Below are 27,835 nucleotides of genomic sequence, written 5' to 3'. Positions count from 1 at the left end.
TAAAAACAATACTAAACTGTTTCTCAGTATGGGGCTGTTTCTCAATATGTATTTTTGTCTGTACTTGCGTTCTTGTGTCCTCATGAAATGTCATCAACCGTCGCCAAAGTACTGTTCCAATTCAAAGTTCACATCTTGCCAAGTATAGATACAATTCCTGAATGTGCTTTTGCTCTGCGCCTTTTGCCAAAGACGCATCAAAAGGTGACTTGTGCAAACTTGCGAAGCACAGGTATCCCAGAATGCATTGCAACCTAACCAGCAAAAGCTAATGGTGGACGAGAAAACAAGCACGATTTTAAAAAAACTATTCTGTTGTGTCACAAAATAAAGTGTTAAGAGTTTTTCAGGCGTATTGTAGTTGTTTTAAACTCGAATCTGCAGTTTATTTGTAAAGATAGCACATTTTTGGTGACAAGCCTCAGCTTATGCGAACTCTGACCCCCAGCCTGTCAGCGGGACCATCGTCATCAGCTTCCCGGCCGATAGCAGCTTTATTAAGTCCATTACAGATGTACCATGTGCATCTTTCTAGTGTAGTTAAAGCATGATATTTAATCCATCTTGTGCATATCCTTTGGACAGTTTTCAGTCTTTTAAATCTATTACTTGTTTATTAGGTGTATTATGTTGGCAGTGTTATTTTGTTACCTTTTATAATTGTATTTAATTATGTTACTGTGTTGTACGATGTTCGTCTTTGTTTAGAAAATAGTTTATCGTTATCTTTATTTCATATTTTTTACATCTTGTACCTTATACTTGTATAATGTCTGTTGTAGTTTTACTTCACATTTAGAATGATTTATGTTTACATTTCTCAAATCAAAAATATTAATTTATAATATCAATATAATGTTAAATAATTTTATTGTTAATGTACAGTGAACCGATGAATCCATAACACTGCCGTACTATTTAAAGAAGTACCTGTCTTGTGTCCTTGCGTCCTGTGTAGTTCATTGTTTCAAGTCTGAACTTTCAAGAACGCAAGTCTGAACTTTGCGTACTTGGTATTGAGAAACAGCCCTGAATCCTTGTTTCAAAAACATTAAAATATTCTCTAAATGTTTTAAAGATCCAGTTCAAAATAAAATACAAATTCCTAATTCTTCTATTGAAAAGCACCCTGGAAACAATTGGTTAAAAATTGTAACTAAAAAAATATGCAATGACATTCATACATTTTGAAGTGCACCTCCTCAGCACACTTTTTTTGGTCTGCTCTATAAATACATCAAACAACACTTTAACATTTACCCTCTGGTTCAAGGAGTTTCGGGATGCCAAGACTGTAGTGTGCCGTTCTGAATGCCTCCTCAATGTTCTCTCTGGGTGTTCGGAGAAAAGACCTCCTCATATCCACTAAACTGGGGTCAATGGACTTTATCACAGCAAGAAAAGCCAGACCACTCGTCCAACTCTTCCCAAAGTCCTGCACAGCAACTCCATATCTGGAAGAAAAACGCATCAAGTAATGACTTGATTTTCTATAGGTATAGTAATCGTATCCATTCAGCACAATTGGGCTGGGTGATATGGACCAAAATTCATATCCTGGTATATTTTGACAAAGCCATGATATATCTTTTGTATCCCAGTATTGTGTACAATGTTCAGTAAAATTAAAAGTAAAAAAGAAATAAATATGAAAAAGCTTAAACTAAATATTCAGCTGTCGATATCATGTAAATAAAAATGTACAAAATAACTTCTTTAAAAGAAAAAAAATAAGGATGTCTTTGAAACGATTATTACAACAAATAAAATATGCTCTCAGCACAGAAGAACTTCTTTTCTGATATACACTGATATTGATTGACATATACTGATACTGATTACAAAAACTGATGTTGGCCAATAGTATGCAGTGCTACAGTACTTTACTACCCATTAAATTAATTTGACTCCACCAATCAGATTTGCACTTTTAGCACAGAGCTGCTGAAGTTACAGTAAACAGCACTTGGAGGCTCTCAAGTGCAAAACTGCCAATGCGAGCGCACATTGAAGAAGATGGCCAGAAGCGATATGAACGTGGAGCTACTTATTGCACTAGTGAATAATAATCATTTCTTCATCACTAGAGCTGGAGCTGCTGCTTGAACCATCCATGTGTGTTCGAATCGCCAATAACTTTAACAACAAGTGTGTCAACTTTCTCTCTTCTTTTACTGTATTACAAGCGGGTGTCAGAAGCTTAAAGTTGTGTAGCGCCATCTAACGTCAAGGAGTAATTTTGCATACTTTTTTTGCCCGTGAAAATCGCTTAGGTTTGAATCCGGAAAAACGTCTCAAAAAACACAGACGATGAACGGTGCGTACAAGCCTTAAGATGTATTAGTGTAAACAGGGCATGAGAGTGTGTTTTTCACGAGCGGGTTGTTGCTGCAAAGGGGGAGGGGCAGAGGACTGTGATGCCAGCTCAGCATCGTGATGTCTATCGGCCATCGGGGATGGACGATGGTATTGACTATCGACCCCCCCTAACTAAATATAGATTTATTTAACAAATGTAAGCCAAACAAACGAAGCCAGTGCTGTTGCTATTGACCTTATTCTAAAATGCAGAAGTGCGCCTGTTTTCGCGATTCTCTTAGAACTTCTGATTCAGTCGCCTATGGGAGAAATGACTAGGAATAATAAACGGCAGAAAATGGTCAAACTACTTGCTCTACAAACAAATGTTTGCATGACTACACAGACCAAGTAGAATAATATAATCAAAAACTATCAAATTGCCACATCAAGCAGAGTAACGAGCAGTTTTAAACATCAAAAAATGAATGGAAGTGAATGAGACCGGAAGTCTCAAGCCAAAAAGATTCAAATGGCAGCGCCCGCTCGTCAGCGGAGAATAAGGTGAATAGTTTAGTTATAAATTTTGCTGCTCCAGAAAACATTGACCAACTAAAGTGCAGTAAGTTTCTTTACTTGTGCAGTACATTTTAGCCCAAACTAACCGATAGTTTTGTGCCAGCCCTTGAACATGGTGCACAGAGATTCCTTTCCCAAAGCATGTCAGACATTTAATACATATTTATATGTGATATTTTGTACATATTATAAATAAAAAATTTATTAATCAAAAGACATGCTTACTTATTTCCTCCTTGTAAAATAATAAAACATCGCTATCTGCCTTTTTCATATTATTGTGATAGCTTTAAAGGAATCCAATATCGATGCATGCCTATTTATAATGATTGATTGTAATCAGGAATCAAACTGAAAGATTGTCATTGAAGCAAAATTGAATCAGGACATCTGAATCGATACCCAACCCTAATTCCCAGAAGCCTACTTTCTAGTCCGTCTCTGGACCCACTGCAGGAGGGTTTTGATGACCTTCCCATGACCCCGTGGAGCGACAGTGGGCTTTCTCTCATCTGTGGGTGTGCTGGAGTGGGACGTGTCTGAATCGGAGCTGGTCGGGATTGACGACAAGCTGGAGGACGATGGAAACTGGCTCTTAATGTTCCCCGTGAGCTCCTTGATCTGCAACACAAACAGGTCATTACTGAGTATGCAGACGAGCAGCGTTTGCTCAGCACGGTGGCATTTCCTATCATCCTACTAAGTAAACTCTTCAGTCATATCTAAACACCGACTAGACATCAGCGATAAGGGAACTGCCCGGTCTCACAGATAAGATTAGTGCACAATTGGAGCCTAATCCAACATAATGTGCCTGCCAAGACATTCAGAAGGTGAAGCACATACGATCTGTAGTGCAATCAGACCTTGTTTCTAGGCATGGGACGATCACCGGTTTCAAGGTTTACTGCGGTTTGGAAATGTCAAGGTTTTACTACCGCCAAAATGTTCTGTTATACCGTTTATATTGTGTATGTATGTTTTTTTTTATCAACAATTTATTTTCTATATGTTTATATTTGTCCTGAGTCAGATCATTAGATTGTGTCTAATAGTATTTGCTAACATTTGTATTCAAACCATGATTCCTCAACAGTGTCAAAACAATACCCTTATCCAACTAAATCCAATCATATGAGGCCTAATCCAAATCTAAAAGCATCAAGACATTTAAATAAATCAACTCTGAGGAAGAAAACAAGATTAAATTACCTGGAAAAACAGTATGATATTCCAGATAAGCCCGAGCACTATGGATGGATTGCCATCTGCGATATCCGTTGCATCGATGCTGACTAATTTCACCTAAAACCAAAGACGGACTCATCACATTTTCAAGAAAAAGCACTCAGAGTGTTTTATTTGGTTTCCACAATCAATACTCACGTTTCTTTCTTCCAGAAAGGCCAATACCTTGGCGATGTTATTGAGCCTAAAAATGCGATGCGAGGACGGCTTAAACCCATGCAGCTGAAAGGATGAAAGGTCAGGGTTTTCTTAGTGGTTCAAGAAAACAGATGAAGACATTTGAAAATCTACTGAAGTGATTCTCACTAGTTTGCTTCCTGAGAGTTCGTCAAGAAGAGCCATCAGCATCTTCCCATCCTGGATATCACGGAACAGGTCCCGCACTTCCATACGAGGATTGCACTGCACAACAGTCAATCAATAAATATCATTAAATAATACCGTTCATTATTTAAACTCTGTTTTTAATAAACTCTATTTAGGGAACAAAAGTGAATAACATTTGTTGTATACAAATATGCAATTTCTGCTTTTCATTTTCTTTTTTTCAACACTTTTATGAACATAAATTAACATTTAACCCCCCCTCACCTCCACACATAGCAAGTCTTCTTGCAAAACATATAACAGATGAATCAGTGAACAAACATACATAAATGAAAAAATAGTAATGAAACGAAGTTAATAAATAAATAAAATAAACAGTAAAATGAACAATAATGTGCTTATGTTGCATTATTTAAATTCTTACAAAACAACAAAATGACAATTTATATACAATTTATACAAATATATAATAAACAAATATAGTTTAAACAAATCTTTTTTGCACAATGATGCTTCTTGTACACCGCCTTATTATCTTTTGGGAGAAGCCTACGGAGACCCGGATAGGATTTGATGGTGGGAAAAAAAGTGGGTGGGAGAAAAAAAATTAGCAATAAGAGGCTTTTTTTTTTTTGTGCATTCCCTCGCAAAGATGTTTTGCAAAAAACTGTTGTTTGACAAACACTTCCTGTTCACTTCATACATGACAACCCTCGCCAGGATTCTCACAAATTGTACTATTCTATCCCACTATCATTAAGTATTTTTTCTCTCACCCAGTTTTTTTTCTTCCACCCATTTTTTCCCCCACCATCACATCCCTTCCGGGTCTCTGTAAAAGCCTGTGTCATATGCCATCAAAAAAAAAAAAAAAAAAAAAAAACGTGCTGGCTAAATAAAAAATACTTTCAAAATTTGCCAGGGGTATGAAGAATTTCAGGTTTTACTGTATATATGAATTTATCATTTATTGGGATGAGTTATAAGTGTATTAATAAAGCCTGTTATTAGGATTTTTAATATATTAGGGCTGTGCAATGTGACGAATATAGTCTATTGTAAGAGCAAAAAAAAATCCACTATTTTATATTTAAAAGATCCCATATTTCGGTTTATTTTTTGCTCTGTTGTTTATGTCATGGTGTCGCAAAATACATGGTTTATGGTAATGCAGACAGAAACATTAATAACAGCACCGTGAGAAAGCTGCAATCTTGAAAGTCTCGGAGGTCTAGAGAGAATTCTTTTGTCCTTATGCTTGGTTTGTGCTTTGACATGCACTGTCAACCCTGGAACCCTTTATAGACAGGTGTATGCCTTTTCAAATCATGTCCAACCAACTGAATTTACCACAGGTGAACTCCAATGAAGCTGCTGAAATATCTCAACAATGTGGAAAAAGTTGGAGCTTTACAGCAAAGGCTGTGAATAATTATGGACATCTGATTTTTCAGGTTTTTTATTTTTAATAAATTTACAACAATTTCAAAAAATCATTTTTCACATTCTCAATATGGAGTATTGTTTGTAGAATTGTGAGGAAATAAATGAATTTAATCAATTTTGGAATAAGGCTGTAACAAAAATATGTGGAAAAAGTGAAGCGCTATGAATACTTAGCAGATGCACGGTATATACACACGTACGCACGCACGCACATATATACCATTTTCAACATATGAGATGACTTGGTCCCACTTTATATTAAGTGGCCTTAACTAATATGTACTTACACAGGAACTAATAGTTTGTTACAATGTACTTATTGTGCAAATACATGTATTTATTGTGTACTTATGCCTGATTAAATACATGTATGTAATTACATCTGTAATTAACTTTTGTAATTACATTTGTAAATACACTGTTGACCATCCCCACACCTTAACCCACCCTTAAACCTACCCATGCCACCAAACCTGTCCATAAACCAACCTCGATCCCAACTCAAAAGCACCACAAGTGTTCTCAAATACATTATAAACACAGTAAGTACATTATATTTATTTTTTGATGCAAGTACATAGTAGTTAAGGACACTTAATATAAAGTGGGACCGATGACTTTTATTAGGATATGGTATATTTAACATATCGCCCAGCCCTATAAAGTAAAACATAATTATTGTTTAATTTTGTAAAACTACTAATAAAATTTCTTCAAAAATAAAAATACAATTGTTAATAGGTCAAAACAACAAAAAGATGATTATATTTAGATGACAATATGATTTCACTTTAACTAATAATTGGTTAATAAACGATTGCATACACAGCAAGTAGGTCGCTGGTTCGAGCCTCGGCTGGGTCAATTGGCATTTCAGTGTGGAGTTTGCATGTTCTCCTCGTGTTTACTTGGGTTTCCTTCGGGAGCTCCAGTTTCCCCAACAGTCCAAAGAAATGCTCTATAGGGGAATTGGTTAGCTAAATTGTCGGTAGTGTATGTGTGTGAATGAGTATGTGTGCATGTGTCCCAGAGATGGGTTGCAGGTGGAAGGGCATCCACTGCGTAAAACATAAGCTGGATAAGTTGGCGGTTCACTCCAACCCCAACCCCAGATGAATGAAGGGACTAAGCCGAAAAGAAAACGAATGAGAAAACGAACATTTATTATTCAAAAATCTGTCACTTTCTGAAAAGACAATAAGCTCTAAATGACTATTTTTTTTACTTGGAATCAGGGGGAAATGCTATTAGACCTTATAGAATAAAATACATATTAACATTTTACTCCAACATGCATTAAAAAATCCAGTACATCCAGAGATACTGACATTTTTGATGTCTATATATATGTATATATATATATATATATATATATATATATATATATATATATATATATATATATATATATATATATATATATATCATGATATACAAATTTTAAATATCAAAACAAAACTCAAATAATACAACCAAAAAAAAAAGTTTCTCAGCCTAAATGGAAACAAAATATTAAAACAAAAACTCTTAAAATAATTACAATTTCTAAATACTACACTATTTTTGTTCTATATTTTCATGTCAGGCGAAAAATCCCCTTGTTTGATTTAATTTTAAGAAAAAATTAAGCTCTAAGACAAAAATCGCTAATTAAATCAGCTAATTTCATATACAGAATGTTAAATCAAATAAAAAAGCCAAGAGATGTTTGTGAGTGATTTGAGGAGGAAAAAGCCCACTCTTCTTCAACAATAACATTTCTCAGAGGAATAAAAAGGATAAAAGGCTGTGATGAGACAACAGTGGAAACTGGAGGGTTAAGGGTGAAATTTTCCACTAAAACACGACACACTGAGTGTAATTGTCTGATAGTGGGTCGAAGTTTTGAGAAGAAGCCAAACTCGGGGGTCAGAGAATAGAGCGACATTGTGTATGAAAACAAAGGATTGATCGTGGAGTGTTTTCAGTCAGTATTATGAGGCTCTGAAGAAAAGTAGCGCTTCCATCTATAAGCTTTCTACAACAGCAGAAGAGCAGCATTCGACTGCCAGAGAAAACAAAAGAGACGCTTAAACGAGTCGCCCTGCTGCTGTGCTCAATGACTAATGCTCATGCAAATCTCACTGTGCTTGTGTGTGTTTTGTGTACGTCTCGCCATTTCTGGTAACTAATGAAAGGAGGAGGGAGAATCTGAAAGTGAAAGAAGGAGTAAAAACTCAGGATATGTAATAATTATACAAAAATAATTATTTTGCCATGATAAAAGACTGTTTAATACAATTTTTAAATATTTTCTTGATAGTTTTCACATTGTTATATAGAGTTAAAGTCAGAATTATTAGCCTCCTTTGACATTTTTCTCTTTTTTTAAATATTTCCCAAATTATGCATAACAGAGGAGGGAAATTTTCACAGTATATCTGATAATATTTTTTCTTCTAAAGAAGTCTTATTTGTTTTATTTCGGCAAGAATAAGAGCAGTTTTTACATTTTAAAAAACATTTCAAGGTCAAAATTATTAGCCCCTTTAAGCTATATTTTTTTCTCGATAGTCTACAGAACAAACTATCATCATACAATAACTTGCCTAATTACCCTAACCTGCCTAGTTCACCTAATTAACCTAGTTAAGTCTTTAAATGTCATTTTAAGCCGTATAGAAGTGTCTTGAAAAATGTCCAGTCAAATGTTATTTACTGTCATCATGGCAAAAATAAAATAAATCAGTTATTAGAAATTAGTTATTAAAAAACATGTGTTAATTGGTTTATAAAAAATAAACAGGGGGCTAATATATCTAACTTCAACTGTATATAATTTACATTTAGATGTGTAATGCGTCATTTCATTCATATGTAATGTATGTACATTGTAACTCATTATATTCTAAAAGATTTGTAGAGTTTCTTATATAAATGTTTAGTTTTATATAAATGCCTCTACATTTGAACTTTCAGTCACATCTTTAACCTTCAATTACTTTTTAATAAACAGAAGCAATATTTTCTTTATTTATTTTATTATTTTCCTATATGGATTTAGTACTTCTATATTATGTGCATAGTGCACACACCAAGTATTTACCAAGTTTCACCAAGTCATTAATTTATGGTTATTTTAAAGTTATTTTATCGTACTTTAAGTTAAATGTAGTTGTTATTTATTGAAAAAAAATGTGTAATAATAATGTTTAAAACATTGCAGTTACTATCTATGTACATATACAGTATTACAGTGTAAATACTTTGCACACAATCACTGGCCACTTTATTAGGTACACCTTACTAGTACCGGGTTAAAAACACTTTTGCCTTCAGAACTGCCTTAATCCTTCATGGCATAGATTCAACAAGGCACTGGAAATATTCCTCAGAGATTTTGGTCCACATTGACATGATACCATCACACAGTTGAAGATTTGTCGGCCGCACATCCATAATGCCAATCTCCTGTTCAACCACATCCCAAAGTTGCTCTATTGGATTGAGATCTGGTGACTGTGGAGGCCATTTTAGTACAGTAAACTCATTGTTATGTTCAAGAAGCCAGTCTGAGAAGATTCACACTTTATAACATGGCGCGTTATCTTGCTGGAAGCAGCCATCAGAAGGTGGGTACACTGTGGTCATAAAGGTATAGACATGGTCAGAAACAATGTGGCTGTGGCGTTGACAAGATGCTCAATTGGTACTAATTGGCCCAAAGTGTGCCAAGAAAATATCCCCACACCATTACACCACCACCACCAGCCTGAACAGTTGATACAAGGCAGAATGGATTTATGCTTTCTTGCTTTCAAATTCTGACCCTACCATCCGAATGTAACAGCAGAAATAGAGACTCATCAGACTCGGCAATATTTATCCAATCTTCTATTGTCCAATTTTGGTGAGCCTGTGCTGTTCTTAGCTGACAGGAGTGGCACCCGGTGTGGTCTTCTGCTGGTGTAGTTTATCAACCTCAAGGTTCGATGTGTTGTGCGTTTAGAGATGTTCTTCTACATGTTGTAACGAATGGTTATTTGAGTTACTGTTGTCAGCTCAAACCTGTCTGGCCATTCTCCTCTGACCTCAACAAGATATTTGCTCCCAAAGAAATGCTGCACACTGGATGTTTTCTCTTTTCCTGACCATCCTTTGTAAACCCTGGAGATGGTTGTGCATGAAAATCCCAGTAGATCAGCATTTCTGAAATACTCAGACCAGCCCGTCTGGCACCAACAACCATGCTACGTTCAGATCTATACACACACACACACATATATATATATATATATATATATATATATATATATATATATATATATATATATATATATTTATATATATATATACATACATATATATATATATATATATATATATATATATATATATATATATATATATATATATATATATATATAGTTTTTTTTTTTAGAATATATATGCAGAATATATCTAAAATTAACACATGATACATTTAAACCACTAGATCCCTTGGAAAAAAAAAGACTTTCCTCAGCCTTGAAGTTCTTCCTACAAATTAGGTTAATGTTTCTCCCTCATGCATAATTAATGCTAAGAAATTACAATTTCAATTTCCTTCATTAACGATTCAGCAGAGCAGGAGGTGTGCATTTCCTGTTTGTAACAAACATGTTTGTAATCTGAACATATGAGGTCCATAAACTCCATCTACTCACCTTCTCTAGATGTAGATTCATCCATCTGGTAAACGTCCTCTTCTGCACCACCTCTCGCTCCACTGAAAGAAGAGCAAAAACAACAGCGTGACATCAGTAAATGATGCACAGCGTTTCTTCATCTGAAACAGCAGCTCTGTGTCATTAATCACACGTAGCCTGAAGCTGCTGCTCATGGGAACAAAGGCCATGAAGCAGCCGAGCATCATTACAGTCAATGTGAATGACCAGAACTCATAAACACAAGCCTCTGCTGAGCACTTTCAGTTTAATGAACAGTCAACGGCCACCATGCTCATCTCTGCATTATTATTATGCTCTCAGTGCACTGACACATATTGAAAACCTGTTTTATACTTTACTGTAAATACACTGATGAGACGAACATCAAATGTCAGCGTGCAAAGATAAATTGCTATTCTTTCAAGCCCGGGCTTTGCTTTGCAAATCATTGAGTGTATTTAATGTTCAAATCATTACGAAATTACCTCACCAATGTTTTCTTCTTTTTTTTTTGAGGATTATAAACGGTTCATGCAAAACTTAAATCGACACACCTAAAGTTTTGCCTTTCATCTCACATGTTTTGAATGTAAACTGCTTCATTTCTTTAATATCTGCTTAGTTATGAAACACATCTGTGATATGTACTCACTTTTATATAATCAATATATTAAAAAAATGTAGATATGAGCACTATAATGGAATTTAAATGCATAGCTACATTCACACTGATTTCCCAAATATTGTCCAAGAAACACTACACAAGTCATCAGAACCTATATTTGGATTTTTATTAATAATAAACAGTGGTGGAAAGAGTACAAAAAAATCATACTTAATTAAAAGTACCATTATTTGCCCAAAAATGTAGTGCAAGTAAAGTAAAAGTATCTGTATCACTCAAGGTATGAGTAAAAAATAGCTCTTTTAAAAGTACTCAAGAGTAGGGAGTAGTGAGTATTACACTGTAAAAAGCTTATGAGCTAACGTGCAATTTGTGCAGGGATGTACAGTATAAACATAATATTGTGTAGTGCATTTTGTTTAGGGCCATTTGGCAATTTTAGTCATCATACAGTAGACATCCTTCATTTTCTCATTGGTGTCTAAACAGTCTCTCGGTCAATGGGTGCAAAGATTTTAGGCATTTTCTTAGACCCTTTTAATGCTTTGCTATTTATAAAAAGCCTTGAGGTTGTTACTTTTTTTACGTGTGATTTGATAGGACTGGAATCACACAAATGACTTTTTTTACTTCCAATCCCCATAGACAAGAATAAAATAAAGTAGTGACTGCAGGTTGAAGGTAAATAGTGGAGTAAAAGTACCAATACTGAACTAAAAATGTGCTCAAAGGAAAGTAAAAGTACACAATATAAAACTACTTACTTTTCCTGGGAAAAATTATAGTAATATGAGTATTTGTAATTTGTTACTTTACATCACTGATAATAAAGTACATTTACCTTTACTGGTGTTAAACCTTTAGGAATTTCTTCACAAACACAAAAAAAATATCCTCAAGAAACCTGTAAGCCTGTAACCATTGACTCCTGTAGTATTTGTTTTTCCTACTATGGAAGTCAATGGTTACTGGTTTTTGGCTTTCTTCAAATTATCTTCCTTTGTGTTTTACAAGAAAAAAGAACCTCACAAAGGTTTGGAACCACTAAAGGGAGAGTAAATAATGAGTAAATCTTCATTTTTGGGTGAACTATTCCTGATATGTAGTGATATGCAATACAGTACATCTCAATAACTTTGTTGTTCAAAAGAAAATCTTTTTTACCAATGAAAATAACAGATTTTTTTACATACAGTCCTCAGCATATATGAGTACAACTCCCACAAATCTCTCATTTAAATTAATATTTTCTATAGAATGCTTTACAATGTTATATTTGTGCATGTACTTTAGATTAGTCAGCACTGAAGCCAAATCTGGAGCTAATCTAACAAAATAACCCACGATAATGATTCAAAATTTAGTAGCCTAAATTTATATGTTAAGGAAAAATTATAAATAATATTTTCAAGGAGAAAATCAGGAGAAACAAAAAATATGCACAACTTTGCTGAAATGTTGTAGTTTGTGGTTTCTTTTTGCAATATTTTGCATAAATTTAAATGTCTTATCTTTCCATTTCTAAAGATGTTCTGTGACTAAAATAATATTTTAATAAATATAACAGTTTAATAAATCTGTTTTGTTCAAATGATACAATATATATTACCAAATTCTGTGAGAAATTGATAAAAATATTCATTTTCAAAACGGGGTGTACTCGTATATGCAGAGCACTGCACATACATACAGCATATCTTAATTTATGCTTACTGTACACTTGTGTAATGCTATATATACACTATTATACAAGGCTAAACTTGGGCTGACAGTAAAAATCTAATAGACAGTAAAATAAACAGGTAATTTATATTTTTTTCTGATCTAATTAAATCTAATTTAATAATAATAAAAAAAAACAATGTAAAAGTGAAAACATTAAGACTTTAAAACACTATGTTTGACTATATTCTTTTCCTCATTCATCTCTACTCTTGCTTTCAGTATTTATTTGAAACTCTCTCCTCAGACACATGCACTATAGGTTCACCTTTAGGCCCAGTCCAGCCAATAGCAAAATAGCACTGACTATAGATAGTAAGGCTCCATCTGATTGGTAAATTTGAATAAACAAGGTTTGCATGCATATCACCAATGCTTGGTAAATAAAATTAATATTAGTATTAATAAATTAATATTAATAAAAAAATATATACTAATATCATATATTAATAATGTTTCAATATATTCTATTATATTATTCATTCATTCATTTTCTTTTCAGCGTAGTCCCTTTATTAATCTGGGGTTGCCACAGCAGAATGAACCGCCAACTTATCCAGCATATGTTTTACGCAGCGGATGCCCTTCCAGCAGCAATCACTGGGAATAAATTATATTATATTATATTATATTATATTATATTATATTATATTATATACAACAGTTCTGTCTGGTTCTCGAATCTGATTGGCTGATAGCCATGATATATTTAAGTAATATCTGCACCCGTACAGCCTCTTTACCCTTTCTGTACTCCGCCCACATACAGCCAGCAAAAAGCGGACACTATAGATCTAAATTTTAAAAGATGCTTGCTCAGCTGTTTAACTGTCAGCTTATGATTTGGATCCAACGCGGAAGAAAGTAGTTCCTCATACAAAAGGGGTTTTGAGACTCTTTATGTTTGATTTTGTTTTTATATACACAATTATGCCGTCAAACTGTTGTATAAACGCAATATCACACTCGTAGCAGTGCGATATGGCTGTATATCGGCACTGGTGGGGGCACTAAGGCACTCCCTGCGGCCTCGTGCCAACGCACGCCTCCCACCAGTGATTACCATTGTTGCACATTTCTGCTGTGTGACTGGCTCTTGAATCAATTAGGAGTAAAAAAAAAAAGTTCAGAGCTTATCAATGTTATTGACATAAATGTTATCACGATTCAATCTAATATCGGTTATTGGCCCAGCCCTACTTTCAGTGTTTAAAGATTTGATTTGATTGAAAAAATGAAAAAATACAGTGCCAAAACCACACAAAAGAGTTAAGGGACATGCTGTGAAAGTTCACCAAAATGATTAAGCACTAAATGATAACCACTGAGCCACCATGTTGGCCCAACGCATCTTCATACCCGGTGAAAACACTGTAAAAGCACTATAGAAATAAAGATGAATTGAATTGAATAATGCATCATTTCATTGAAAAAGTATGTTAACACCAGGCAGAAACTGCATACACAAGTAGCATTTTCCATCAACCCCAAACCCCACCCCTAACCCTACCCCTCATTGGGGGATCAGCAAATCATACTAAAATGTATGAATGAGATCTTACAAATGAATACAAATTAGCTACTAAATCAAAAGGTTGTGAATTACTGTGAGATTACATTTAATCAATCACATCATTCATTTATTCATTTTCCTTCAGCTTAGTACCTTATTTAGCAAGGGTCACCACAGCCGAATGAACCGTCAACTATTCTGAGTCCGACATATGTTTTAAACAAGCGATGCCCTCCTAGCAGCAACCAAGCACTAAGAAACAGCCATACACTCTCACATTCACACACACACAGACTACGGCTAATTTAGTTAATCAAATTCATCTATAGTGCATGTCTTTGGACTGTAGGGGAAACCAGAGCACTCAGAGAAAACCGACGCCAACACAAGTAGAACATGCAAACTCCACACAGAAACACCAACTGGTACAGTCGGGACTCAAACCAGCGACCTTCTTGCTGTGAGGTGACAGTGTTACCCACTGTGCCTCTGTGTCTCCCCCACATCTCACATCTTACTGTAAAGAAAAAAGAAAAGTTTATATGATGTCACTAAAAGCTGGTGATTCAGTTACTTTGTGTTTGGAAACAAAGGTCAGATGTTTCTGGGAATCTTGTGTACACGCTTCGAAAATACAAGACATCTGGCCCAGAGAGACGGTGCTGGTGGTTGCGGAGACTCCCATGAGATGGTGCCTGATTATATGATCCGTCAGGCTGAGCGTCTACAATGTCTACCTCATGATGAATGCTTTCTTCTCAACTTCTCTCTTTCTCTGCCTGCAGCTCATTATGATTCTCTAGGTGAACACACACACACACACTCACACACATATACATATACACACACAGACAAATGTATGCACATACACACACATACACAAACTTACATACACACTCACACACAAACATATACATTCATTCATTCATTCATTTATTCATTTTCTTTTCGACTTAGTCCCTCTATTAATCTACGTTCACCACGGCGGAATGAACCGCCTATGTTTTACGCAGCATATGTTTTACGCAGCGGATGCCCTTCCAGCTGCAACCCATCACGGGGAGACACATACACACTCATTCACATACACTACGGACAATTTAGCCAACCCAATTCACCTGTACCGCATGTCTTTGGACTGTGGGGGAAACTGGAGCACCCGGAGAAAACCCACGCAAACAACGCAGGGAGAACATGCAAACTCCACACAGAAACGCTAACTGACCGAGTTGAGGCTCGAACCAGTGACCTTTTTGCTATTAGGCGACAGCACTACCTACCGCGCCACTGCGTCGCCCACAAACATATTCATTTACACACATACGATCGCGCACACACATGCGCACAAACATACACATGCACAGACTTACACACATATACACACACACGCGCAAACATATACACACACAAATGCACATACACAAGCGCACACACAAGCATTTGCATTTCCACATACATAAACGCAAACACACACACAGACACACGTGCGCACAAATACATATGAATATACACATACACAAGCGCACAAACGTTTTAATTTTCACATACACAAATGCACACGCACAAACATACACATACATATACACAAATTCACACATATACACAAGTGCGCGAACACAAACGTATACATTTCCACATAATCACACACACACGTGCACACACATGCAAATACACAAACTCACGCACGTTACACACACACACAAACATATACATACATATACACAAAAACTCACACATACACAAGTGCACAAACATTTAAATTTTCAAATACACAAATGTACACATACACACACACAAATACACATTCACACACATATACACACACACATATACACATACTTACACATACACATACATAAGCGCGTACACAAACATACATTTCTACATACATAAACGCACCACACATGCACACAAATACATATACACATACACAAGTGCGCACACAAACATACATTTCCCACATAATCACACACACACGTGCGCACAAAAACATATACCCACACATGCACATACACAAACTCACGTACATTACACACACACAAACATATACATACACACATGCGCACATACATAAGCGCGCACAGAAACATAAACATTTCCACAAACACACAGGTACGCACCAATACTGTCAGGGTTCTGCCACTTTGGTCTTGTAAATTCTTGTTTTGGTGGCAGAGCTCTGACACTTCTCATGTCGGGTCCTGTTTCTGTCTCTGTGTGAGCGCGCGCCGTCGTGGGTGTACGTAGAGTGTGCGCGCTCCTGCTTGACGCGGCCGCGCGCGCGCTCTGCGTCACTCAGACGCGTGCGCTCTTGTACTCGTGTTTGTGTTTTCGTTTGTCAGCAGCGTGGTGTTTCATTCCCAGCGTCTCAGTCTTGTTGGTTTCGGTTTTGGTCGGCGCTGGGATGAAGCATGCACGCTGCGTGTGTGTGCGCGCACGGTGAGTTTTCATTCATCGTGTGCTCGTGTCTTGCGTCTTTTGTCAAAGCACGTGGCTCGGTGTTTACATTGTGGTCACGTGCTTTTGTCGTGTGCTTCAGTGTTGTGTTGTGTGAGCGCATGGCTTGTATTGTCTCTGTGTCATGCGCTCTCCCGTCTATTGTCTTGTCCCACCCACCTTGTTACCTTGTTTGTAATTATTATTTTCACCTGTCCGCCTGTCTGTTTATTGGTTTGTCTTTCCTATTTATTCTCCTAGTGTGCTCTGTTCCGTGCTGGTCCGTTGTTGATTGTTTTCTTCCCTGTTGTACGAGGTTTGCTAATTCTGCTCTATAACAGTGGTTTAAAGTTGTGTCTGCCAAGTTCCAGATCTTGTCTAGTTACGTGTATAATATAATGTCGTGTTTTTCCCCACATGGGGAGATTTGAGTTTTGTTTTTGTTTTATTTTTCAATAAATTCTTCATTTCCCGCATTTGGGTCCTCGCCTCCTCTTCATCACCCCCAAACCCTGACAGAACGGACCAGCCACAATGAGGACCCAGCGGAGTGAAGATGGCTCCTTCGCTAGCCGCGTTTCCAAGTGGCTGCATTTGCAGTCACTGCAGCAACGTGGCTCGAACTTGGAGGAGTTTGCGGAGAAATTCCGCAAGGCAGCTGAGGGTCTAAATTTGAACGATTGGCTGCTTATGACCCACCTTAATTTTGCTCTGGACAAGCCCCTTCTTCCTCTGCAGATCCAGAGAATGGTGAGCTGGTCATACAAGCAGTTTATTGATTACATGGTTCAGCAGCAGGAGAAAGGGATCCTTCAGGAGGAGAGGATCCCTCGCACCACCACCAGCGCCGCCTCCCAGCCCATGTCCAGCCCTCAAGGGCTGACCCGCACTCAGAAGCGGAGGTTAAAGAGGAAGACCTCTGCTGCAGTGTCGGCTCCAGCCCCAGAGCGCCCTCCAGTGTCGGCTCCAGCCCCAGAGCGCCCTCCAGTGTCGGCTCCAGCCCCAGAGCGCCCTCCAGTGTCGGCTCCAGCCCCAGAGCGCCCTCCAGTGTCGGCTCCAGCCCCAGAGCGCCCTCCAGTGTCGGCTCCAGCCCCAGAGCGCCCTCCAGTGTCGGCTCCAGCCCCAGAGCGCCCTCCAGTGTCGGCTCCAGCCCCAGAGCGCCCTCCAGTGTCGGCTCCAGCCCCAGAGCGCCCTCCAGTGTCGGCTCCAGCCCCAGAGCGCCCTCCAGTGTCGGCTCCAGCCCCAGAGCGCCCTCCAGTGTCGGCTCCAGCCCCAGAGCGCCCTCCAGTGTCGGCTCCAGCCCCAGAGCGCCCTCCAGTGTCGGCTCCAGCCCCAGAGCGCCCTCCAGTGTCGGCTCCAGCCCCAGAGCGCCCTCCAGTGTCGGCTCCAGCCCCAGAGCGCCCTCCAGTGTCGGCTCCAGCCCCAGAGCGCCCTCCAGTGTCGGCTCCAGCCCCAGAGCGCCCTCCAGTGTCGGCTCCAGCCCCAGAGCGCCCTCCAGTGTCGGCTCCAGCCCCTGAGCGCCGCTCAGTGCCGGCCCCAACCCGGTCCCTTACCCTGCCGGCCCCAACCAGACGTCTTGCCCTGCCGGCCCCAACCAGACGTCTTGCCCTGCCGGCCCCAGCCCGGCCCCTTGCCCTGCCGGCACCACCCAGACGTCTAGCCCTGCCGGCCCCAGCCCGGCCCCTTGCCCTGCCGGCACCTACCAGACGTCTAGCCCTGCCGGCCCCAGCCCGGCTCTTTTCCCTGCCGGCGCCAACCAGACGTCTAGCCCTGCCGGCATCAGCCCGGCTCCTTGCCCTGCCGGCGCCACCCCGGCTCTTTGCCCTGCCGGCATCAACCAGACGTCTAGCCCTGCCGGCACCAGCCCGGCTCCTTGCCCTGCCGGCACCACCCAGACGCCTTGCCCAGCCGGCGCCTTCCAGACGCCTTGCCCAGCCGGCGCCTTCCAGACGCCTTGCCCTGCCGGCGCCACCCAGACGTCTTGCCCTGCCGGCGCCACCCAGACGTCTTGCCCAGCTGGCCCCAGCCCGGCTCCTCGCCCTGCCGGCGCCACCCAGACGTCTCGCCCTGCCGGCGCCACCCAGACGTCTCGCCCTGCCGGCGCCACCCAGACGTCTCGCCCTGCCGGCGCCACCCAGACGTCTCGCCCTGCCGGCGCCACCCAGACGTCTCGCCCTGCCGGCGCCACCCAGACGTCTCGCCCTGCCGGCGCCACCCAGACGTCTCGCCCTGCCGGCGCCACCCAGACGTCTCGCCCTGCCGGCGCCACCCAGACGTCTCGCCCTGCCGGCGCCACCCAGACGTCTCGCCCTGCCGGCGCCACCCAGACGTCTCGCCCTGCCGGCGCCACCCAGACGTCTCGCCCTGCCGGCGCCACCCAGACGTCTCGCCCAGCCGGCCCCACCCAGACGTCTCGCCCTGCCGGCTCCCCTCTGGTCTCCTGCCCTGCCGGCTCCCCTCTGGTCTCCTGCCCTGCCGGCTCCCCTCTGGTCTCCTGCCCTGCCGGCTCCCCTCTGGTCTCCTGCCCTGCCGGCTCCCCTCTGGTCTCCTGCCCTGCCGGCTCCCCTCTGGTCTCCTGCCCTGCCGGCTCCCCTCTGGTCTCCTGCCCTGCCGGCTCCCCTCTGGTCTCCTGCCCTGCCGGCTCCCCTCTGGTCTCCTGCCCTGCCGGCTCCCCTCTGGTCTCCTGCCCTGCCGGCTCCCCTCTGGTCTCCAGCCCAGCCGGCTCCCCACAGGCCTCCAGCCCAGCCGGCTCCCCACCGACCTCCTGCCTTGTCTCCCCTGATAGACTCTCCCTGGGTTGTCCCTCCTGCTCCTCCCTGGTGTTCCCTCTCTGCACCCTGGACGGACCCTCCGGCTCCACCCTGGCTCCCTGCCGGGGCCCCCGACCCACTGAATCCACCCTGGACTGTCCCTCCTGATCCTCCCTGGTCTTGCCCTCCCATCCCTCCCTTGTTTGTCTTGTTGGGTCTGGCTTGGCTTCCCTCCCTCCCTCCCTTCATGTTGTCTTGCCTGTTCACCCCCCTGTCTTGTGTCTGTTGATGTTGCCTGTTTTGTTGTCTTCTAGTGTTTCTTGTCTGTCTTGTACCTTGTTGGATGTTCCCTTTAGGGACGCCAGGTGGCGTCCCTTTTGGGGGGGGCTAGTGTCAGGGTTCTGCCACTTTGGTCTTGTAAATTCTTGTTTTGGTGGCAGAGCTCTGACACTTCTCATGTCGGGTCCTGTTTCTGTCTCTGTGTGAGCGCGCGCCGTCGTGGGTGTACGTAGAGTGTGCGCGCTCCTGCTTGACGCGGCCGCGCGCGCGCTCTGCGTCACTCAGACGCGTGCGCTCTTGTACTCGTGTTTGTGTTTTCGTTTGTCAGCAGCGTGGTGTTTCATTCCCAGCGTCTCAGTCTTGTTGGTTTCGGTTTTGGTCGGCGCTGGGATGAAGCATGCACGCTGCGTGTGTGTGCGCGCACGGTGAGTTTTCATTCATCGTGTGCTCGTGTCTTGCGTCTTTTGTCAAAGCACGTGGCTCGGTGTTTACATTGTGGTCACGTGCTTTTGTCGTGTGCTTCAGTGTTGTGTTGTGTGAGCGCATGGCTTGTATTGTCTCTGTGTCATGCGCTCTCCCGTCTATTGTCTTGTCCCACCCACCTTGTTACCTTGTTTGTAATTATTATTTTCACCTGTCCGCCTGTCTGTTTATTGGTTTGTCTTTCCTATTTATTCTCCTAGTGTGCTCTGTTCCGTGCTGGTCCGTTGTTGATTGTTTTCTTCCCTGTTGTACGAGGTTTGCTAATTCTGCTCTATAACAGTGGTTTAAAGTTGTGTCTGCCAAGTTCCAGATCTTGTCTAGTTACGTGTATAATATAATGTCGTGTTTTTCCCCACATGGGGAGATTTGAGTTTTGTTTTTGTTTTATTTTTCAATAAATTCTTCATTCCCCGCATTTGGGTCCTCGCCTCCTCTTCATCACCCCCAAACCCTGACAAATACATACACACACAAACTCACTTACATGCACATTACACATACACACACACCCAAACATATGCATACACTTAGACAAAAGCCCACACAAACAATCACATACACACACAAACATATACACATACACAAACTCACACATGTGCACATATACACAAGCACACACAAACATTTACATTTTCAAATACACAAACGCACACACACATTCACACAAATACATATACACACATGCGCACATACATAAGCGCGCACAGAAACATATACATTTCCACAAACACACAGGTACGCACAAATACATACACACACAAACTCACTCACATGCACATTACACATACACACACACCCAAACATATGCATACACTTAGACAAAAGCCCACACAAACAATCACATACACACACAAACATATACACATACACAAACTTACACATGTGCACATATACACAAGCACACACAAACATTTACATTTTCAAATACACAAACGCACACACACATTCACACAAATACATATACACACATGCGCACATACATAAGCGCGCACAGAAACATTTACATTTCCACAAACACACAGGTACGCACAAATACATACACACACAAACTCACTCACATGCACATTACACACACACACACCCAAACATATGCATACACTTAGACAAAAGCCCACACAAACAATCACATACACACACAAACATATACACATACACAAACTCACACATGTGCACATATACACAAGCACACACAAACATTTACATTTTCAAATACACAAACGCACACACACATTCACACAAATACATATACACACATGCGCACATACACAAACACACACCCATGCTCACAAATACATATAAATATACACATACACATATACACAAACCCACCCACACACACACACACACACACGCACACACACAAGGAATGGGAAGATCCTGATGGGGATATCACTGAAGGCATGGCTTTCCTCATTCATTATTCAGTGCCAAAACATAAAGAGGCTCCATTTGCTGAAATCAATAACCGCGGCCCAAATGCCATGATGGAATAATGACCGAACAGTCCAACAGGAAGTCTAGGCAAGTGGCCACATACACACAACTCAATAGTGTGCATTCAGAGCGTCGTCCAGTCGAAGCCATTATTGTGACAACACTTTTAATAAGGCCATAAATGCTTCACAGTGAAGCACTTTCTTAATAAAAATCATTCTGCCAGACATTTCATTATTCGGATAACACGAGGCCAATGTTTGGAGAAATGTGACGGCTGTTAAATGTCTCCTCAAATCCATCTAGTGCTAAATCACGTCAACTAAAACACTTAGTTTATCCGTGTTTTCCATGTTAGCTCATTTACCTGCTACAAATACGCATTATCTAAAAATAGGAGTCCTTCCAGATTCAAATATGCAATGCAATGTTTTATGAAATGGTGTTTTGTCATTTCCTGCCTTTCAAGAAATGGCTCTTTCCCTAATAAACAGATATTCCTTGCAAATGATTCTGGTTACTGATGGCTGCCCTTGCATTACCAGCCCTAGTATGACATACTGACAGCTGGTTAAATTTGATCTCATACAGGGCTTTGGCCATTCTGTCAAGCCTAAAGACAAATGTGGTCTGTTCATACTAAAATAAGCAATCTTTTAATTGCTGGTCTATGTACATATGCATCATGCAAACATCTTTCAATTCACGGTTTAATTAAAGATTCAAGATAGGTACACAAAAATGATGCTGCAATGGATCACAAATCTCACAGTTCAGATCACATTAGGGGTGTACAATGCTAGAAAAATCTGACAGTGCCATGTTATTTTTTTCTGCGATATACACAACCTGACAAAACTATTGTCGCCTATCCGAGTTTTAGGAACAACGAATAATAACTTGACTTCTATTTTATGTATCAGAAGTGGCTTATATGAAAGGCAAAGGCCTCTAGATTATGCTTATTTTAACAAAATATAATGATCATGCCTTGATTTAAAAAAATTTAATTAGGTAAGCAGTATGGTTTGACTTTGATTAAACAAAAGTCTTGTCGCTAAACAGAAATAATGTACAGTACAGAAAATAAAGTCATGGCACAGTGGAAAGGATATTGTGTATGACTCCCATAAGCTTGGAGGACTGCATCCATACATCCCTGCAATGACCCAAATCACTTATTAATAAAGTCATCTGGAATGACAAAGAAAGTGTTCATGCAGGACTCCCAGAGTTCATCGAGATTCTTTGGATTCATCTTCAATGCCTCCTCCTTAATCTTAACCAAGACATCCACAATAATGTTCATCTGGTGACTGGGCTGGCCAGTCCTGGAGCATCTTGACCTTCTTTGCTCTCAGGAGCTTTGAAGTAGAGGCTAAAGTATAAGAAGAAGCGCTATCCTGCTGAAGAATTAGCCCCCTCCTGTGGTTTTTAATGTATGGGCAGTGTCTTGATACCTCAGGCTGTCAATGTTGCCATCCACTCTGCAGATCTCTCACATGCCCCCCATAGTGAATGTAACCCCAAACCATGATTTTTCCTTCACCAAACTTGACTGATTTCTATGAGAATCTTGGGTCCATGTGGGTCCCAATAGGTCTTCTGCAGTATTTGTGATGATTGGGATGCAGTTAAACAAATAATTCCTCTGAAAAATCCACTTTCTGCCACTTTATCAACTAGAAGTCAAGCTATTATTTGTTGCTCTTACAAGAGGGATCGACGACAAGGCTTTTGTCAGGTAGTGTATATTGCGATATGAATACAATTTTGGCAGATGACTTGGGTAGCTCTATTTGTAATGAAATCATTAACTTTGATTGGAGTAATATTGTAGAGAAGTGAATCAAAGAAATTGCAAGTGTAAATAAATAAGTAAATAAGTAAATAAATAAGAAATAAGAGCAAAATTAAAAATGAAATAAGTTGTTAGATATTCAGTTAGAGCAATACGATGCGATATTATATTATCATTATATTTTGCCCCTGATTATGATAGATTACAATATCAGCAATATATCACAAGAAAAGCATCCACAATATATCATGATATTTATAAATGAAGGGAAAAAATGCATAACAAATGTATAAAATGCATTTCATTAACAGCACTTTTTTTTTTTAAATAGAATTGCAACATTGATATGCGTTCAGTCCAAAACTATGAGAAGTGCCACCTCATGTACTGTTGCCTAAGTGGTAAATGGTAGCAGTTCAAGGTTGATCCATACGCATCACGCATAAACCCCCACAAAAAAAGGTACACAAGCTTACCCGGTTAATATTGGTTAAACTGTCAACATTGTTAGTACACAGAAATTTCAAAAGCTATACTCTTCTACAGTTTAGGTACTCAAATGTACCTTTAAAGTATTAATATGTAGTAACAAACATGTACTGTATGTGTTGAAAACAGATATGCATTTTTAAAATTTATTTACAAATATTTACAATAATCAGATAATAAATGATGAATTTTTCTAAAGACTAACTTTAAATGAGCATTTGATGGAAGTTAAGTTAATCCGAATACACAAATAAATCCGCCAAATGTGACAGTTTAAAAAACAAAAACGATTTATAACATTCACATATCTCAGTTTCATCACCTACTTTCCTGTGTGAACAATTAAAACAATATTAGAAGACAAAACACATTCATGTACTCTGTAAAAAAAAAAAAAAAAACATATGAAGATAATAAGTTTGATCTTTAGAGAATAAATATCAATTTCACAGCACTACAAAAGCACTACCTTTGTAGAAATCATAAAGGCCATTAACACGCCAGTCTTCATTTCTTTCTTCCTGCCAAAACAGCTATAAAGCATTTGAGTCCAGGGGCCCGAGCCAAGAACACAGTCCTGCATCTTTCTGCACAGGCCACGTCTGTTTAATGAGGGGGCCGTTTTCCAGATCCAAAGAGCCAGTGCTCATAAACACAAAGGCCAGTGGCTGGCCGTGCGGGACAGCTTTGAGATCTCAAGTGTGACCGACGGGACTGAATTGCTCCAGCATGAGCAGAGCTGCAAGCTTTCATCAGAACGTCTATGTTTGGGCCTTTAGTTCGTTTTGCTGTGGTCAGCAGCTATGTTTGGCTTTCTGTTCAGATATCACCTACATGAAAATAGATATCACCTACATGAACCAGTCATTTTCATTAATGTACTTTGTGAAAATTTTTAATCATTTAGTTTATGCAGACCTAATTAATGTTATTGTAATGTGCCAAGTGAACAGATTTATAATAGGACAGATTTATAGTTTGAGGATTTTTTTTCATAAGCATTAGCTGATTTGTGCAAACAAACTCTATTTTAAGTTGGCAGTGAACAAATCCCCCCAAAAAGTTCTCATTAAATCAATAAAGAAACAACAAAACTAAACGCAAAAAAATCTTAAAAATACAAATACAGTTAGGTCTACAAATATTTGGACATCAACACAATTCTAACAATTTTGGCTCTATACAACAACACAATCGGTTTAAAATGAAACAAACAAGATGTGCAAATAGCACACTTACAGCTGCTGTCACACTAGAGTTTAAGCATGTAAAAGTCTGTTGTGCGGCACTGCAAAAAAGAGGCAGGATTAAACAAGATTAGACGTTTAAAAAAGCGAGCGATTTGTCCATATTTTATATTTCTGACCAGAGAGGTCATGTTTTAATCTGCGATTGGTCTCAGTCAAGTGATGCGATTTCGCAGGTCAAAGTTCACCAAGCTTGAACACCAAGTGAACAGCAAAACTTGGCATAAGCTTGCGTTTCCTGTCTGATGCATTGGCGTGCGTATTAATAGAAGTCTAGGGGGAGAAAAGTGCAGTGTGACCGCAGCTTGAAACGAACTCTGGACCTTTTATCTGCTCATTGTAATAGGGATAATAAGGGAATAACACACACCTGGCCATGGAACAGCTTAGAAGCCAATTGTCCAACAACTTTTGGACCCTTAACAAGTGGGAGGAAAATTTGCAAACAGTTGTAAATCCAACACCATTCACCTGATTTGGATTTAAATACCCTTAAATTAAAGCTGATAGTCTGCAGCTAAAGCACATCTTGTTCATTTCATTTTAAATCAATTTTGTTGGTGTATAAAGCCAAAAATGTAGCTATTAGAATTGTGTTGATGTCCAAATATTTATGGACCTAACTGTATGTGCCTACATTTATATTGTGCAAAGACGATTACAATACTAATACTAATTCTGTAGGAGAAGCTTCTCTTTAAAATATAACCAAACCCTATCAAACGCAAATAATTCCCATAAAGAAAACCACAAAATCACATCAGCCTCAGTAAGAAGATTCATGATTGTTCAGGAGATTTTACTTTCAGTCTCAGAGCTGCTTTTCACCTGATAAATACAGGGACACTCTCAGTCATGTGACTCTTATTTGCTTAACATGCAAAGAATGGCTTTGCCAAGTGAGATATAATCCAGCAGGAAACCAACCATTCCTGCCATCAGGAAACACTGAGAATTTTAAACAGGAAAGTTTCCCATATATGGTTTGAGAGGAGAATAAAACAGAAACCACAAGTCAAATATGAAGTCATCTCATGAAAAGGCCTTCCAAAAAACTTAATAAATAAATAAATCACTAGTTTGATTTATGATGCAAGTAACGACGTCTATAATCTGTAACCTTTCCTAGTTGTTTTAATAGAAGTTTATTATTGGCTGCTTCACAATCAGAATAAAAATAACTGTTCTATAAAAACATGTTTATGGATATAAATGTGTGATATGGGTAATATTGGAGCTTTTTTTGGAGCTAAGGGTAACCTTACAAGTATATACCTATCCCAAAATCCTGAATGTTTTCAGAATTTAACATAAAATGCAACTCCACTGGCTAAATTTGCATTGTTTCCTGCATGTTGGCTTTCATTTTATTAGAAAAAATTATGACATGTGATTAGGGGGCTGTGAATTCATGCCAACTCATTCATTTTCTCCAGTGCACATTTATCAAAAATTTTACAGCACCAAAAAAAGTCTTAAAAGGAAATAAATTTTGGGGCTTTCCACACACACAAGATAAATGGTCAAGAACTGTATGCTGTATATTTAAAAGATGGCATCATGGCACACAGAATAATGTCACCAAGTCATGCTTTGGTTTTTAAAAACACTGAAAGCAGCCATTGTGAACATGTCAATGTTTCCCTTGGTCTAAATAAATAGATTTAGATAAGCTTGGCTTCTTCTGTCTCAATCGTAAGAGGGTTACACATGCTACAAAAGAAAGCTGCTGACTGCGTACTTTATACAGATAACAGGACTTAATTGTAAAACACTATAGATTCAGCTCTCATTTCATCCCTTTAAAACATCATTTGAATATAGAAACAAAAATAAACACTGTTAAGGATTTTTGTAAATGACACAGTGTTACAAAACTTACTGTAGGGCAGTTATGCGGTCTGTTACTGTATTTTAAAGTTGCATTATAAAAATTACTGTATTTTTATAGAATTATTTAATTACATATAGAAAGATAAATGGTGCCGTAAATGTAAATACAATATTTTTTCTATAATGAGTTTACAGTAAGTTACTGGCAAACTGCTGCCATTAAGTTACTGTTGATTTTACAGGAAATTGTTGACAGTGTTTTTTAGAACTTATAAGAGTCTTTTCAATGTAACATTCTTGTAATTACGCTCTTTTTTTCTTGCAATTCTCATTGTCAGAATGCATTTAAGACAAGCATTTAGTTTTTTTTTAAGATTTCATATTCTTATTCCAATCAACCAATGACCAATATATTTCAAAATCATAACTTCTATAATCATAATTTCCCCCCTATTCTAATGAAACAGATTTTCCTCCAAATTCTTATTACCTGAATGAATTCAAGTGGTTTATTTTTAAACATCTCTAATTTCTTTTATTGTCTCGTTAGTTTATTACAGTAGCAGACCAATAGACAATATTGAAAAACAAAACAGTTAATAATAAAAATGAACTGAATTTTATTTGTATTTTTTTT

At 39.3% G+C, this 27,835-nt stretch overlaps 1 protein-coding gene across 7 annotated transcripts in view; it reads right to left on the bottom strand.

Annotated features, from left to right (window-relative positions):
* Window positions 1-27,835, bottom strand: part of clmna (calmin a) — a 60,925-nt gene that overhangs the window by 17,845 nt on the left and 15,245 nt on the right. For 4 of the 7 annotated variants that reach the window (XR_012393295.1, XR_012393296.1, XR_012393297.1 and 1 more), the window contains exons 2-7: window positions 10,584-10,645; window positions 4,432-4,527; window positions 4,264-4,347; window positions 4,090-4,182; window positions 3,305-3,498; window positions 1,261-1,454 (exon numbers count right to left, since the gene is read on the bottom strand). Coding sequence is in view for 2 of the 7 variants with exons in the window: in XM_002665160.7 (XP_002665206.2) it covers window positions 1,261-1,454; window positions 3,305-3,498; window positions 4,090-4,182; window positions 4,264-4,347; window positions 4,432-4,527; window positions 10,584-10,645 (723 nt within the window). In the remaining 5 variants the exon portion in view is untranslated. Of the gene's footprint in view, window positions 1-1,260; window positions 1,455-3,304; window positions 3,499-4,089; window positions 4,183-4,263; window positions 4,348-4,431; window positions 4,528-10,583; window positions 10,646-16,566; window positions 17,830-27,835 lie in introns of those variants that run through there. The other 3 variants (XR_012393298.1, XR_012393299.1, XM_068214552.2) reach the window with 1 other exon arrangement.

Source organism: Danio rerio, chromosome 17 (assembly GCF_049306965.1).
Source record: "Danio rerio strain Tuebingen ecotype United States chromosome 17, GRCz12tu, whole genome shotgun sequence".
Lineage (NCBI taxonomy): Eukaryota > Metazoa > Chordata > Actinopteri > Cypriniformes > Danionidae > Danio > Danio rerio.
The sequence above is the reverse complement of the archived record's forward strand: the minus strand, read 5'-3'. Positions and strand labels throughout refer to the sequence as shown.